The following is a 14681-nucleotide window of genomic DNA, read 5'->3' as shown; positions in this document are numbered from 1 at the left end:
TGAAGTCTGGTAAAGTCTCTCTCTCTCTCTCTCTCTCTCTCTCTCTCTCTCTCTCTCTCTCTCTCTCTCTCTCTCTCTCTCCCTCTCTCTCTCTCTCTATCTCTCTCTCATTCTCAGTCCCAGTCTCTATCTCCCAGTCTCTATCTCTCTGTCTGTCCCAAATGTTCTCTGTCTCAGTCTCTCTCTCTCTTTGTCCCCTCAGATGGCTGAGAACCTGATGACCATTGCCTATGAGGCCGGGGTGAACCTCTTTGACACAGCAGAGGTCTATGCCTCCGGCAGGTCAGCTTTGTACACCATCCTCCACTGCTCTCTCCTGTTCTTTCTCTTTGTCTCGATACACTCTGCCTGCCTCTATCTACCACTCCCTCTATTTCTGTCCATCGTTCAGTCTCCCCACTCTTTATTGCCGTTTGTTCATATTGTCATTCCATCACGTCTTCTCCTCTCCACAGGGCTGAAATCACCCTAGGGAACATCATCAAGAAGAAAGGATGGAGGTGATATTAACCGTATTTCTAGTAGCTGCCTGTCTAATTATATTACATCGTAAATATTTTTCTGTGAACTTTGCTTTTCAAATTTCATAAGAACAGACAGACATTGTTTTTTTTTTTTTTAACATAGATTGTTTTAAAAAAAATAGACGCTTTATCACCGCCGGATCTTTTTTCAAATGCTTTTGGCTTCTCCGTGGTTGACATCGTGTCACTGTGTCGGGAAAGGATACATTCTATTTCATTCTTGTGCTCTCTAACCTCTCCACCCATTTCACTGGCAGGCGTTCTAGTTATGTCGTGACAACCAAGATCTACTGGGGAGGGCAGTAAGTAACAGTTATTATTTCTCCATTGCTCTGACAAAGTGACTCTGTATTGTTGCTATTCATCCCCTGACTATACTGGAACTCCATCACTCTACAGGGCGGAGACAGAAAGGGGACTCTCCAGAAAGCACATCATTGAAGGTACAGTCAAATGAAGGATACAGAGTGGCGATGATGATGACGCTGACGACGGTGGTGAGAATGACAATAAGGGCGATGATGACGATGATGCCCATTACGTTGCAGGTTTGAGAGGATCCTTGTCCAGACTCCAGTTGGATTATGTGGACATGGTCTTTGCCAACCGTAATGATGTCAACAGCCCTATGGAAGGTCAGTCACACCAACCCTTTATGGTGTCTAATATGCACTCGGAAAAGTGTCTTGAGGTTTGCATTCTAAGCATGTAATATCTGTGTTGTTACAGTATGTTTATTACCAGCGTGTAACAAGTTGGTTCATGTCATTTGCAGAGATAGTCCGGGCCATGACCTTTGTAATAAATCAGGGCATGGCAATGTACTGGGGCACCTCTCGCTGGAGTCCCATGGAGATCATGGTGAGTCCCCTGTTATCTCTCCCTGTTATCTAAGACATTCCAGTCAACACCTGCTCCTGTTCGTCAATGGCTCTGTGGTGATGGTGTTACTCTGTTTCCCTGCCACCAGGAGGCGTACTCAGTGGCGCGTCAGTTTAACCTGATCCCACCAGTATGTGAGCAGGCTGAGTATCACTACTTCAAGAGGGACAAGGTGGAGGTGCAGCTCCCTGAGCTCTACCACAAGATAGGTCAGTCGTCCAGCGAACCACAATGCTGCTTGCAGAGAACTCATAAAACATTGTCATTTCTCTCTCTCTCTCTCTCTCTCTCTCTCTCTCTCTCTCTCTCTCTCTCTCTCTCTCTCTCTCTCTCTCTCTCTCTCTCTCTCTCTCTCTCTCGCTTTCTCGCTTTCTCTCTCTCTCTCTCTCTCTCTCTCTCTCTCTTTCTCTCTCTTTCTCCCTCTCTCGCTCTCTCTTTCTCTCTCTCTCTCTCTCTTTCTCTCTCTTTCTCTCTCTCTATTTCTCTCTCTTTCTCTCTCTCTATTTTCTCTCTCTCCCTCTCTTGTCTAGGTGTAGGGGCAATGACCTGGTCTCCCCTTGCGTGTGGACTGATCACAGGGAAGTACAATGAGGGTGTACCTGACATCTCCAGGGCTAACATAAAAGTGAGTTCTCCAGACAAAATACAATTCATTCAATAGTGGATTTTCTCCTGTGTTTTCTACTTGATTGGATTTATTTAGTTCCTATACCACTTTTTGCCCATTAGGCCTACAACTGTGGATGACACAATTCAATATTTCTTTGTTTGTTCTGTCTAATATTGGTGCAGGGTTACCAGTGGCTGAAGGAGCGGGTCAACAGCGAGGAGGGACGCAAGCAGCTGGCCAAGATCAAAGAGCTCCGCCTAATGGCTGACAGACTAGGCTGCACCTCCGCACAGCTGGCCATCGGTATGGACGACGTGTGTGTGTGTCTGTACATGCGTCTCTGTTTTTTTTGTCCATCTCTGTTATCTAATGTCTCTGTCTGACACTCTAACATACTGTTTCCAATTGAAACGCAGACTTAAATAGAAAGCGTCAATCTGCCACATCAACTCAGCCTCCATCTCTGATCCCTCTCGGTGTTCTCTCCTTGTTCTCTGTCCTCCTGTAGCCTGGTGTCTGCGCAGTGAGGGAGTGAGCTCAGTGCTGCTCGGTGTCTCCAATACTGACCAGCTGATGGAAAACCTGGGTGCCCTTAGGGTAACCACCCTCCCCTCAACGTCATACCACTCTGATTTTACACGTTTCACTGAACACTCAATCAAAGCTCGTCAAACGGAATGTCATTGTCATAAGCATGAAATGTAACAAATAATTATATAATATACAAAAAAGATCTGTATTTTTAGGCATCTGCAATGTCACTTAAGATTCCATTTTAGATTAAGCAAGCAAGCAAGCAAACACAAAATTATTTTGGGCTAGTCCTAAACTGATGTTCCATGTTATGCCTGCAGCTTATTTCACAGATGACTCCTCAGACCGTGGCTGAGATTGACTCACTCTTGGGAAACAAGCCCCACTCCAAGAAAGAGTCACGAGCATGAAGAGGAACCGATGGAGTAAAGGAGTCAGAGAAAGATGACGAAAAGGTGATGGCGTCGAGGAACATCGCTCTTTCACCCTCCAGTATAATCAACAACCTGCATGTCCTCAACAACATTGTGCTTCCAGTATTTGCGCATATCCATTCGGCGCATTGCATTGTATCATGTATGAGAAAAAAAATCTATATTTTAATGTGCAAAAACAATGATTAGATCAGATATATTACAGATCCCTCACTGACTGATAATGTCCACAAACAGAAGGTGAGGCAGGTAGCCTAGCGGTTAAGAGTGTTGGGCCAGTAACCGAAAGGTTGCTGGTTTGAATCCCTGAACCGACTAGGTGAAAATCTGTTCGATATGCCCTTGAGCAAGGCACTTAACCCCGTAAGTCACTCTGCATAAAAGTCTCTGCTAAATGACGTAAATGTGAGGCCAAAATCATGGAGCGTTTGGTTTCTTCCAGAAAGACCAATGAGGGTAAAGTTATAGGAGGTAGTTAAGTTATGGGAGATAGGAGGTAGTTAAATGAGGGCCCTCAGTATCGTCAAGCAAACTGCACTCTGCTTTATCAACAATGAGATGAGAACTTTTTGATGCCATGAAGCAACTTGAGACACAGCTCTGCACTCTCCCACTGACTGTGTGACCAGTGCTGTCATAAGACACTCTTTCTCCACAGTTAGTGAGTCGCTATGACGTTTAGTACCCAGCAGAGAGCCAAAGGTTAGCAGCACATAGGTGTCTGGCTTGTCATCTCCTTATGTGACTGGCCCGTTACTCTGTGTCCTTTAACAGCAGTGTCTTCCTAGGTGTCTTCTCTGTGTATAAACTGTGTGCATGTCCCTTTAAGAGAGACCAGCCCAAGCAGGGTGTAAATGTGGCATGGCTTTTGTGGTTTGTGTAGATTTGCAGTGCCCCTCTAAGCAGTCTTTTTGCACTAGCAGGTGGGACGGGCTGATCTAGGCTCTGCACTGGCGGGCACATTGTGGAGATTTACTTTAATTACTCTCTGCAAGCCCGCTGACAGGGTCTGTGTCTGTGCGACGTGTGCATTGTCCTCCACGTCGAAAACTATTTCTGCGTCAATAACAATGACAACTAAGGCTTTTCCTGCTTGTTTTGGAAGAGCCTATTTACTCATCCACTAAAGACTGTGGAGAGTGGACCCCCTAATGAAAGGTACTGTAGGTCATTCTTCCTCAGCCTTAGACAGCGGGTACAACCCACTGTGGTGAACTAGCAGTCGTTCAATGTGGTTTTTTTTTTGCTTTGTTTTAACATTTTAAATGAGCCCACATAACATGCAAATCATGACCTTTACATGAAGAATTCTTCAAAGTGCAACGTGCAATCGCCCCGTAATGTTCTGTGTGTTCTATCTCACTGGGAATGAGTCAGACCGAGAGAGGTAGCCGAGTGAACTCAAGTGTGTCTGAATTGAGAAATGATTGGCACCCTTGATAAAGATGAGCATAGAAGACTGTATAAAATAGTAAGACAAATACTGAGCTGTATTGTACGCAAAACACATGGGGAAATTATATCATTTCATACAAATACAATTTCTCATAAAATAGATTTTGTTTAACAAGTCATCATTTTGTAAAAAGTATGGGGGTCAAAATGATTGTAATCTGTTTTCAATACTCCTGCAACCTCCCATTCCAAGGAACACAGCATTGAGCCTTTTTCTAAAATGTTTTATGGAGATTGGAGAAAACATTGGGAGGGATCTTAGACCATTCCTCCGTACAGAATCTTTCCGGATCCTGTTATCCTTTGTCTGTGTTTATCGACTGCCCTCTTCAATTCAAACCACACGTTTTCAATGGCGTTCGACTCCAGAGACAGAGATGGCTAGAAACTGTCTGGACTTGAACCTCATTGCATTGCAAAATGTTGATTTTGTGGGCAATTAACCGTTGTTTATTTTTATGTGTGATTGGGGTTATTGTCTTGCTGGAAGATCCCCTTGTGGTCAAGTTTCAACCTCCTGGCAAAGGCAACCAGGTTTTGGCTACAATATCCTGGTACTAATTAAAGTTCATGATGCCGTTGACCTTAACAAAGGCCCCAGGACCAGTGGAAGCAAAATAGCCCCAAAACATGAAAGATCCACCACCATATTTTACAGTAGGTATGAGGTACTTTTCACAGATGCATCTTTCTTTCAACACCAAACCCACCACTGGGGTGTGTGGCCGAAGAGCTCAATTTTCATGTAATCTGACCATAGCACCGGTTCCAATCCAATTGCCAATGTTGTTAAGCAAACTCCAGGCGTTTACACTTGTTGGATGACGTGAAATTAGAGGTATTTGGCCAAGAGAGTATTGAAAACAGGGATGCCCCTATCTTTTTCATGTTTGTTTTTTTACTTGATAGACAATGTCCTTCTCTGGCCAATTGTATTAGTATAAAATAACGATTTTTGAGTATACAATATACATGTTAGTTCAGTAGTTTTATAGTCTTTTTTGCTCATCTTAATCAAGGATGCCAATAATTCTGGGGGTGACTGTAAAATAATCATTTGGACTTTGATTAAATGCAATGTGCTTTTTTGCACTTCTCTGGGGATGAGATTTAGACAGTGTTGTGTTGGAAGCAGATTATATTGGGTGTTTCATTGGGCAAGCCTGAACCCAGCTGCTTGGCCTATTTCTGTAGTTCATTATAGTTTTTCCTTACCAAATGTTATTATTCTTTCCCAATTGTATTGTAACTTTCAGTCCATTTTTGTCTCTATTTAACTTCTGTCAATTACATGTAGATATTACTCCCAGTAGCAGGACGTACTCCTGCTATGTGAACCTTTCATGTTTGTGAACCTTGGTTTGTGGTCAGGCTCAGGAAACGCTCCAGGGCACTAGTGAATTTGGAATGAGAGAGATTTGTCCCACACTTGTTATCCCCCTGTCATTACTGATGGGTGTTTTCTGTGCTTTTTGATACTGGTTTGTTTGTGTTCTAACCACTGGTGTATGTAAATACTAGAATATGGAATATTGGAATATGACAAAATGTTGGATTCTGAAGTGAGCAAACGACAAATCTAACCAGATTGACGTGTTGTTTTGTTCTGTGTTTATGTATTTTATTAGCAGGCTCTAAGTTGAACTGAAAAGCATCCACCTAATGTACATAAATGCCTAGATCGCTCCTTAAGACTAGCTTTGCCTGCATAACTTATATTTTACTGTCTTGAAACAAAAACCTGAAAAAAGAGAAGCCTTGAATGTATTACTGTATGCTTGCCCTTAAAATATCAGAAGAAAATTATACCTCATATGTCATTAGGTGGTCATGCAACCAGATCTACCGGCAGCTTGGCAGGGCCACACACACACACACACACACACAGACACACACACACACACACACAGTAGTTATCATGGTCTGCCTGCCTTTTGGCAAAGCAGAAACAAATCAAGTAAAGATTATGCATTGATTTAAAATTATATCAAGCTTCTGTATATCCATGTTCCCCCAAGAACCATTAAATGGCTAAAAAAGTGTTTGGTAATATTGCGCAGTATTTCATTGGCATGCTACGAGCAGGTTAGAGAAAATCTTTCAGTGGTTTTCTATTGAATGCATCTCTTATATGCATTATTTGATGTTAATTACTTGGCTCATCTCACACAGTCACTCATTAAGGGTTCTGCTCATCCTTTTTTGTGTAGGCAGAGAAAAAAATACAAGACGTTTTGCATTTTGCTGACAACCTTGGGTGAAGGGAACCTCAAGAGAATCATTACCATGGCAGCAACGGACAGGGATATTTTGGAGATGACCAGACATTCATCATTGCCACCTTGTGCCAGTGTGATGGACTGGTCACCACCTGCTCACCACTAACCCTCATCACCACCTCCATGCCCCTGGACATTGTCAAGACCACAAAACATGATCCAGGCGCCTGTCCCCCCCTTGTTCTATGCCTTCCTTCTTTTTCTATCTCTCTTCCCTCTTTGCAAGTCTCAGTTCATTCAGCCTGTGGTTTCTGTTGAAACCATAGTAACAATTATCTTAATGAATTTCTTCCCACTGCAGTTTGAAATGTATTGGGATGAATCTTGTCCTGGAGGCAAAAGCTGAGCGGTTTCCACTAGATGTGTCATGCGGGTGAAAGAGGACCCAAACGCGACTTAACAGAAACAGAGTTTATTAATGTTCAAAACGGAATAACTGAAATCCTCTAGATTTGTAGAGGGGAAAACAACTGGAGAAGCGGCCACAGACTGCAGGTCGCTTCGGGTAGGCGCAGGCCGTAGTCGACTGAGACACCTGCTCACACGCAGCCTGATGAAGGCACAAAACACGACAGGACAGGGTGATACACAATCACGGCAAAAACACGACAGGACAGGGCGAAACGCAATCACAGCATGGTGAATACAAAACAAGGAACCGACGGCACAGGAACGGAACACAAAGGAATAAATAGGGACTCTAATCAGGGGAAAGGATCGGGAACAGGTGTGGGAAGACTAAATGATGATTAGGGAATAGGAACAGCTGGGAGCAGGAACGGAACGATAGAGAGAAGAGAGAGCGAGAGAGTGAGAGAGGGAGGGGGAGAGAGAGGGCTAGAAGGAGGGAAAGAACCAAATAAGACCAGCAGAGGGAAACGAATAGAATGGGAAGCACAGGGACAAGACAAGATAATAAATGACAAACATGACAGTACCCCCCCACTCACCGAGCGCCTCCTGGCGCTCTCGAGGAGGAACACTGGCGGCAACGGAGGAAATCATAGATCAAACGGTCCAGCACGTCCCGAGAAAGAACCCAACTCCTCTCCTCAGGACCGTAACGAAAAACGATAAAAAGGGAAACTAGGGTACTACTCTAAAAAAAAAATGAGAACTAGGGACAGACTGAGACACAGCAAGGGCAGGGACAAGAACAGGAGAGATGCGATGGCAGGGAACAGACTGAGACCCAGCAAGACCAGGAGCAGAAGCAGAAAAAAAATTACCAGACTTCTTCTGCGCGCAGTCTGAACACGCAGCCACGAAACGGCGCGTGTCACGCTCCTGAGTCGGCCACCAAAAGCGCTGGCGAATAGACGCAAGAGTGCCTCGAACACCGGGATGACCAGCTAACTTGGCAGAGTGAGCCCACTGAAGAACAGCCAGACGAGTGGAAACAGGAACGAAAAGGAGGTTACTAGGACAAGCGCGCGGCGACGCAGTGTGCGTGAGTGCTTGCTTAACCTGTCTTTCAATTCCCCAGACTGTCAACCCGACAACACGCCCATAAGGAAGAATCCCCTCGGGATCAGTAGAAGCCACAGAAGAACTAAACAGACGGGATAAGGCATCAGGCTTGGTGTTCTTGCTACCCGGACGGTAAGAAATCACAAACTCGAAACGAGCGAAAAACAACGCCCAACGAGCTTGACGGGCATTAAGTCGTTTGGCAGAACGGATGTACTCAAGGTTCTTATGGTCTGTCCAAACGACAAAAGGAACGGTCGCCCTCCAACCACTGTCGCCATTCGCCTAGGCTAAGCGGATGGCGAGCAGTTCACGGTTACCCACATCATAGTTGCGCTCAGATGGCGACAGGCGATGAGAAAATAAGCGCACGGATGAACCTTATCGTCAGACTGGAAGCGCTGGGATAGAATGGCTCCCACGCCTACCTCTGAAGGGCCAACCTCGACAATGAATTGTCTAGTGACGTCAGGAGTAACGAGGATAGGAGCGGACGTAAAACGTTCTTTTAGAAGATCAAAAGCTCCCTGGGCGGAACCGGACCACTTAAAACACGTCTTGACAGAAGTAAGAGCTGTGAGAGGGGCAGCAACTTGACCGAAATTACGAATGAAACGCCGATAGAAATTAGCGAAACCTAAAAAGCGCTGCAACTCGACACGTGACCTTGGAACGGGCCAATCACTGACAGCTTGACCTTAGCGGAATCCATCTGAATGCCTTCAGCGGAAATAACGGAACCGAGAAAAGTAACGGAGGAGACATGAAAAGAGCACTTCTCAGCCTTTACGTAGAGACAATTCTCTAAAAGGCGCTGTAGAACACGTCGAACGTGCTGAACATGAATCTCGAGTGACGGAGAAAAAATCAGGATATCGTCAAGATAGACAAAAACAAAAATGTTCAGCATGTCTCTCAGAACATCATTAACTAATGCCTGAAAAACAGCTGGCGCATTGGCGAGACCGAACGGCAGAACCCGGTACTCAAAATGCCCTAACGGAGTGTTAAACGCCGTTTTCCACTCGTCCCCTCTCTGATGCGCACGAGATGGTAAGCGTTACGAAGGTCCAACTTAGTAAAGCACCTGGCTCCCTGCAGAATCTCGAAGGCTGATGACATAAGGGGAAGCGGATAACGATTCTTAACCGTTATGTCATTCAGCCCTCGATAATCCACGCAGGGGCGCAGAGTACCGTCCTTCTTCTTAACAAAAAGAACCCCGCCCCGGCCGGAGAAGAAGAAGGCACTATGGTACCGGCGTCAAGAGACACAGACAAATAATCCTCGAGAGCCTTACGTTCGGGAGCCGACAGAGAGTATAGTCTACCTCGAGGAGGCGTGGTCCCTGGAAGGAGATCAATACTACAATCATACGACCGGTGAGGAGGAAGGGAGTTGGCTCGGGACCGACTGAAGACCGTGCGCAGATCATGATATTCCTCCGGCACTCCTGTCAAATCGCCAGGTTCCTCCTGAGAAGTAGGGAGAGAAGAAACGGGAGGGATGGCAGACATTAAACACTTCACATGACAAGAAACGTTCCAGGATAGGATAGAATTACTAGACCAATTAATAGAAGGATTATGACATACTAGCCAGGGATGACCCAAAACAACAGGTGTAAACGGTGAACGGAAAATCAAAAAAGAAATAGTCTCACTGTGGTTACCAGATACTGTGAGAGTTAAAGGTAGTGTCTCAAATTTGATACTGGGAAGATGACTACCATCTAAGGCAAACATGGGCGTAGGCTTGTCTAACGGTCTGAAAGGAATGTTATGTTTCCGAACCCATGCTTCGTCCATGAAACAACCCTCAGCCCCAGAGTCAATCAAGGCACTGCATGTAGCACCCGAACCGGTCCAGCGTAGATGGACCGACATAGTAGTACAAGATCTAGATGAAGGGACCTGAGTAGTAGCGCTCACCAGTAGCCCTCCGCTTACTGATGGGCTCTGGCCTCTTACTGGACATGAATTAACAAAATGTCCAGCAACTCCGCAATAGAGGCACAGGCGGTTGGTGATCCTCCGTTCCCTCTCCTTAGTCGAGATGCGAATCCCTCCCAGCTGCATGGGCTCAGTCTCAAAGCCAGAGGAGGGAGATGGTTGCGATGCGGAGCAGGGAAACACCGTTGATGCGAGCTCTCTTCCACGAGCCCGGTGACGAAGATCTACCCGTCGTTCTATGCGGATGGCGAGAGCAATCAAAGAGTCCACATCTGAAGGAACCTCCCGGGAGAGAATCTCATCCTTAACCACTGCGTGGAGTCCCTCCAGAAAACGAGCGAGCAGCGCCGGCTCGTTCCACTCACTAGAGGCAGCAAGAGTGCGAAACTCAATGGAATAATCCGTTATGGACCGTTCACCTTGGCATAAGGAAGCCAGGACCCTAGAAGCCTCCCCACCAAAACTGAACGGTCAAAAACCCGAATCATCTCCTCTTTAAAGTTCTGGAATTTGTTAGAGCAATCAGCCCTTGCCTCCCAGATAGCTGTGCCCCATTCTCGAGCCCGGCCAGTAAGGAGTGAAATGACGTAAGCAACTCGAGCTCTCTCTCTAGAGTATGTGTTGGGTTGGAGAGAGAACACAATCTCACACTGCGTGAGAAAGGAGCGGCACTCAGTGGGCTGCCCGGAGTAGCAAGGTGGGTTATTAACCCTAGGTTCTGGAGGCTCGGCAGGCCAGGAAGTAACAGGTGGCACGAGACGTAGACTCTGGAACTGTCCAGAGAGGTCGGAAACCTGAGCGGCCAGGTTCTCCACGGCATGGCGAGCAGCAGACAATTCCTGCTCGTGTCTGCCGAGCATGGCTCCTTGGATCTTGACGGCAGTGTAAACAGCGTCTGAAGTCGCTGGGTCCATTCCTTGGTCGGTTCCTTCTGTCATGCGGGTGAAAGAGGACCCAAACGCGACTTAACAGAAACAGAGTTTATTAATGTTCAAAACGGAATAACTGAAATCCTCTAGATTTGTAGAGGGGAAAACAACTGGAGAAGCGGCCACAGACTGCAGGTCGCTTCGGGTAGGCGCAGGCCGTAGTCGACTGAGACACCTGCTCACACGCAGCGTCTGATGAAGGCACAAAACACGACAGGACAGGGTGATACACAATCACGGCAAAAAAACACGACAGGACAGGGCGAAACGCAATCACAGCATGGTGAATACAAAACAAGGAACCGACGGCACAGGAACGGAACACAAAGGAATAAATAGGGACTCTAATCAGGGGAAAGGATCGGGAACAGGTGTGGGAAGACTAAATGATGATTAGGGGAATAGGAACAGCTGGGAGCAGGAACGGAACGATAGAGAGAAGAGAGAGCGAGAGAGTGAGAGAGGGAGGGGGAGAGAGAGGGCTAGAAGGAGGGAAAGAACCAAATAAGACCAGCAGAGGGAAACGAATAGAATGGGAAGCACAGGGACAAGACAAGATAATAAATGACAAACATGACAAGATGAGCCACCCACAAAGTCAAAATCATCTACATCGTTGAAAAAGATCATGAAAACAAAAATGTGCTTTATGGTCTTATTTCAATGTTAGGGGTTAGCCTCCCAATCCAGTAGTCGTTGTTTTTGTTCAAATGTAAAAAGCCACACTTTCATGGAGCCACACCCTTTTCCCCAATGCATTTACAGGCTCTTCTCGACCTTATGGAATTGATTGTTTTCCACAGGACGCAAGACATAATGTGAGTGACTAACGGCCAGCAATAGTGCAGATGTGGCCTGGTGAATCTGCCTGCTCTCTCACTGCACGTCACATCACCTCTATGCGCTCTGTCTATTTCCCCATCTTCCCCTTTCAGTCTGTTCTCTGTCACCAGTCTGTCAACCCTACTCCTCTCTGCTGTCTCTCCTTCTGCTCAGTTCCTCTGTGTTGAAGTAAACACTCTGAGACAGCTGAATGTCTGACCTTTACAGAGTAAAAGTGAGAAGTGGGGAGGGAGAGACATCAAGGTAACAGACCAGTAGGCTCAGTTGTGTTTCAGATGATGACAGCTTTTTGTGTTAGGACTCTGAAAAACATGCACTGCACAGACTGGAAAACCAGCATTTCTGTCTGATTCCATCGTCCAAGCACCTTCAAGTTCCACCAGGTCTTTTTTTAGACAGAACAGACTGATCTAAACTGACAGATCAGATATGTGTCTGACTCCCAGACAAGGGGGCTTGTCCAGCTCTTCACCTGCTGCTCCTTCCATTTGCTTGACAGAGAAATCACATTGACTGATACAATGTCAATAAAGCATCCGTATACACACAGCATGGTAAACTAGACTTCTGGCCTCCACAACTGTTTACACATTTCCTCTTTTCATACGTAGTTTAACCTGTACTGTAGGACATCATCCTCCCTTCAACTGATCAATCGCTTAGTTTATTTATTCATGAAAAGTAAAGGGATAGTAATGCTTTCAAATGTAATTCATGTTTTAATATTTATTTATTTAATGGAAAAAAAACATGTTCTCATTGATACAAGCTATTTAACATGAATATTGCCATTTATTGTCTGTTTTTTTTGTGTGTGTAGATTGACCATCAGACAACAGCAAAAATGCACAGAAAATAAACTCAAGAAACAAAACTAAAAAGATGATTCAACATATATTATTTCAGTACATTCACTACCAACAATTTGTCCAGACATAGATGGCTATAGTAAATAGCCTGTTATGTTGATTATTCTAAGAAAGAATTGGCTAGCTCTTAGATCATTTTTCAGTATCTTTTTTTGTTTTCTTGTTGTGTTATTTCTTACATTATTTGCTTAAAACGTTTCTTGTATTAGTACCTACAGCCGGACACATCATTATATGTATATATACTGTATTTACATTCAGGTCTCTGACATTGCTGGTTCTAATATTTCTTCATTTCTATTTATTTTCTGGATTATGTGTGTATAGTTTATTTTATTTTTGCTATGTATTAGCTACTGCACTGATGGAGCTAGAAACACACGCATTTCGCTGCACCTGCGAAAGCATCTTCAAATCTGTATACATGACCAATATGCGCATGCGTATTACCCCCCACGAATGTTTTCAAACAACGTGCTTCTGGTAATGATCATCCAGTCCAAGATGGCGGACCTCTTAGGCTTAATCTTAAAATCAATGGAAAACCCTCCAACAGTGGGCGACAAAGAGAGCTGACGAAGGGACCGAGGTATCAGCAATATCAATCTATAGTCATTTTTCCTCAATTCGTTTGTAACTAGTTGATTGTAATGAAAAGTTACAGGATCCCTTACGTGGTATTCCCAACCTCTTTATAATCTGTACAGAAAGGTATCCAGTCACATACGAGTATTTGCACTTGTGGTGAATTGCATCCTTGTTCAATAAAATGTCTCTGATTGGTAAAAAAAAATACAAATCTGTTATTGTATTGCACTCATTGGCTAAAATTATCCTTCATTCAAGTGCTGCGTGGGAAGCTGTTTGTTCATGCAAAGCAGCTCCGCCTCTTTTACAGTCTGCTTTAGTTGATAATAATTAATATTATATGATACAGTTCATATGTAAATCACATGCAGGCTATACTAGTAGTCCCTAATCGGGAAATGATATGTGAATTACACCTAAGCAACTATAGCATATGATCCTTTTATTTACTCAACCATACTAAATCAAAAACCATATCATATCAACCCAATCAAAATGATATCTAGTCAATAAAAGTCAGTGGTATAGGAGATATATTCATATATATTCCACTCGTATGAACGTTAATAGGCCTACATTTTCAGTATGGAAACAATTGAATCATATAACCTTGTTTTCTATCCCACAACAGACCCGGCAGCAAGAATGAAGAAGATGCAGCAGGATGAGAAGGAAAATGAACGCCGAGTTCAGGAGAAGGGTGAGAGGCTCTGCCTGCAGGCGGAGGATTATGTTCTGTCTACGGGGTTATTTTCTGCTCACCCAGATCAATGTCCAGTCAGTAACTTGGACAACTCAGCTCCAAACCCCTACTTTGTTTCCAATTCTTCAATGGTTGTGGTCTTTTGTGGGTAAAGATCAACCTAGCTTTTACCGCCAGCTCTTTTTTCAGATGGAGAAAGAGGTTCCCGAATTCATTCAAGCCAGTAGGCAACCGAAGAGGAAGTTCAATTCCATGGGAAAGATTGAAAGGAGCATATTGTAAGTGACGACAGAGCATGATCTATGCAATAAAACATCATATGGAACAGTTGCACATCTTTCTTTACCTGTAAACTTTTACTGACGTCCTATCTTGTTAGAGGCATGATGTTGCAGAGGACGCTGGTCTAACATCGGTTTTCTCTCGGAGAGGATTAGGAGAGCAGATACATCAGGATTTTTTAGAACGTCAGTCCTCTTTGGGTATTCTTTATGTTCAAGTTTCAAGTGTCACTAGATTTACAGTGCATTCGGAAAGTGTTCTGGCAAATTGACATTTACACATTTTGTTATGTTACAGCATTATTCAAAAAATAAAAATGAAATATGA

General features: G+C 44.5%; 1 protein-coding gene across 7 annotated transcripts in view; it reads left to right on the top strand.

Annotated features, from left to right (window-relative positions):
• Positions 1-14681, top strand: part of LOC124007086 (voltage-gated potassium channel subunit beta-3-like) — a 43672-nt gene extending 28991 nt beyond the window's left edge. For 2 of the 7 annotated variants that reach the window (XM_046317377.1, XM_046317419.1), the window contains exons 4-16: positions 203-282; positions 456-500; positions 782-826; positions 924-967; positions 1073-1159; positions 1300-1385; positions 1495-1615; positions 1937-2031; positions 2193-2319; positions 2525-2613; positions 2871-4142; positions 14001-14069; positions 14262-14681. In XM_046317377.1, the coding sequence (XP_046173333.1) occupies positions 203-282; positions 456-500; positions 782-826; positions 924-967; positions 1073-1159; positions 1300-1385; positions 1495-1615; positions 1937-2031; positions 2193-2319; positions 2525-2613; positions 2871-2960 (909 nt within the window). In that variant the 3' untranslated portion in view covers positions 2961-4142; positions 14001-14069; positions 14262-14681. The other 5 variants (XM_046317409.1, XM_046317427.1, XM_046317402.1 and 2 more) reach the window with 4 other exon arrangements.

The sequence above is a fragment of the Oncorhynchus gorbuscha genome, linkage group LG02 (genome assembly GCF_021184085.1).
Source record: "Oncorhynchus gorbuscha isolate QuinsamMale2020 ecotype Even-year linkage group LG02, OgorEven_v1.0, whole genome shotgun sequence".
In the NCBI taxonomy this organism is placed as follows: domain Eukaryota; kingdom Metazoa; phylum Chordata; class Actinopteri; order Salmoniformes; family Salmonidae; genus Oncorhynchus; species Oncorhynchus gorbuscha.
Note: the sequence above shows the minus strand (reverse complement) of the source record. Positions and strands in the feature narration are given on the sequence as shown.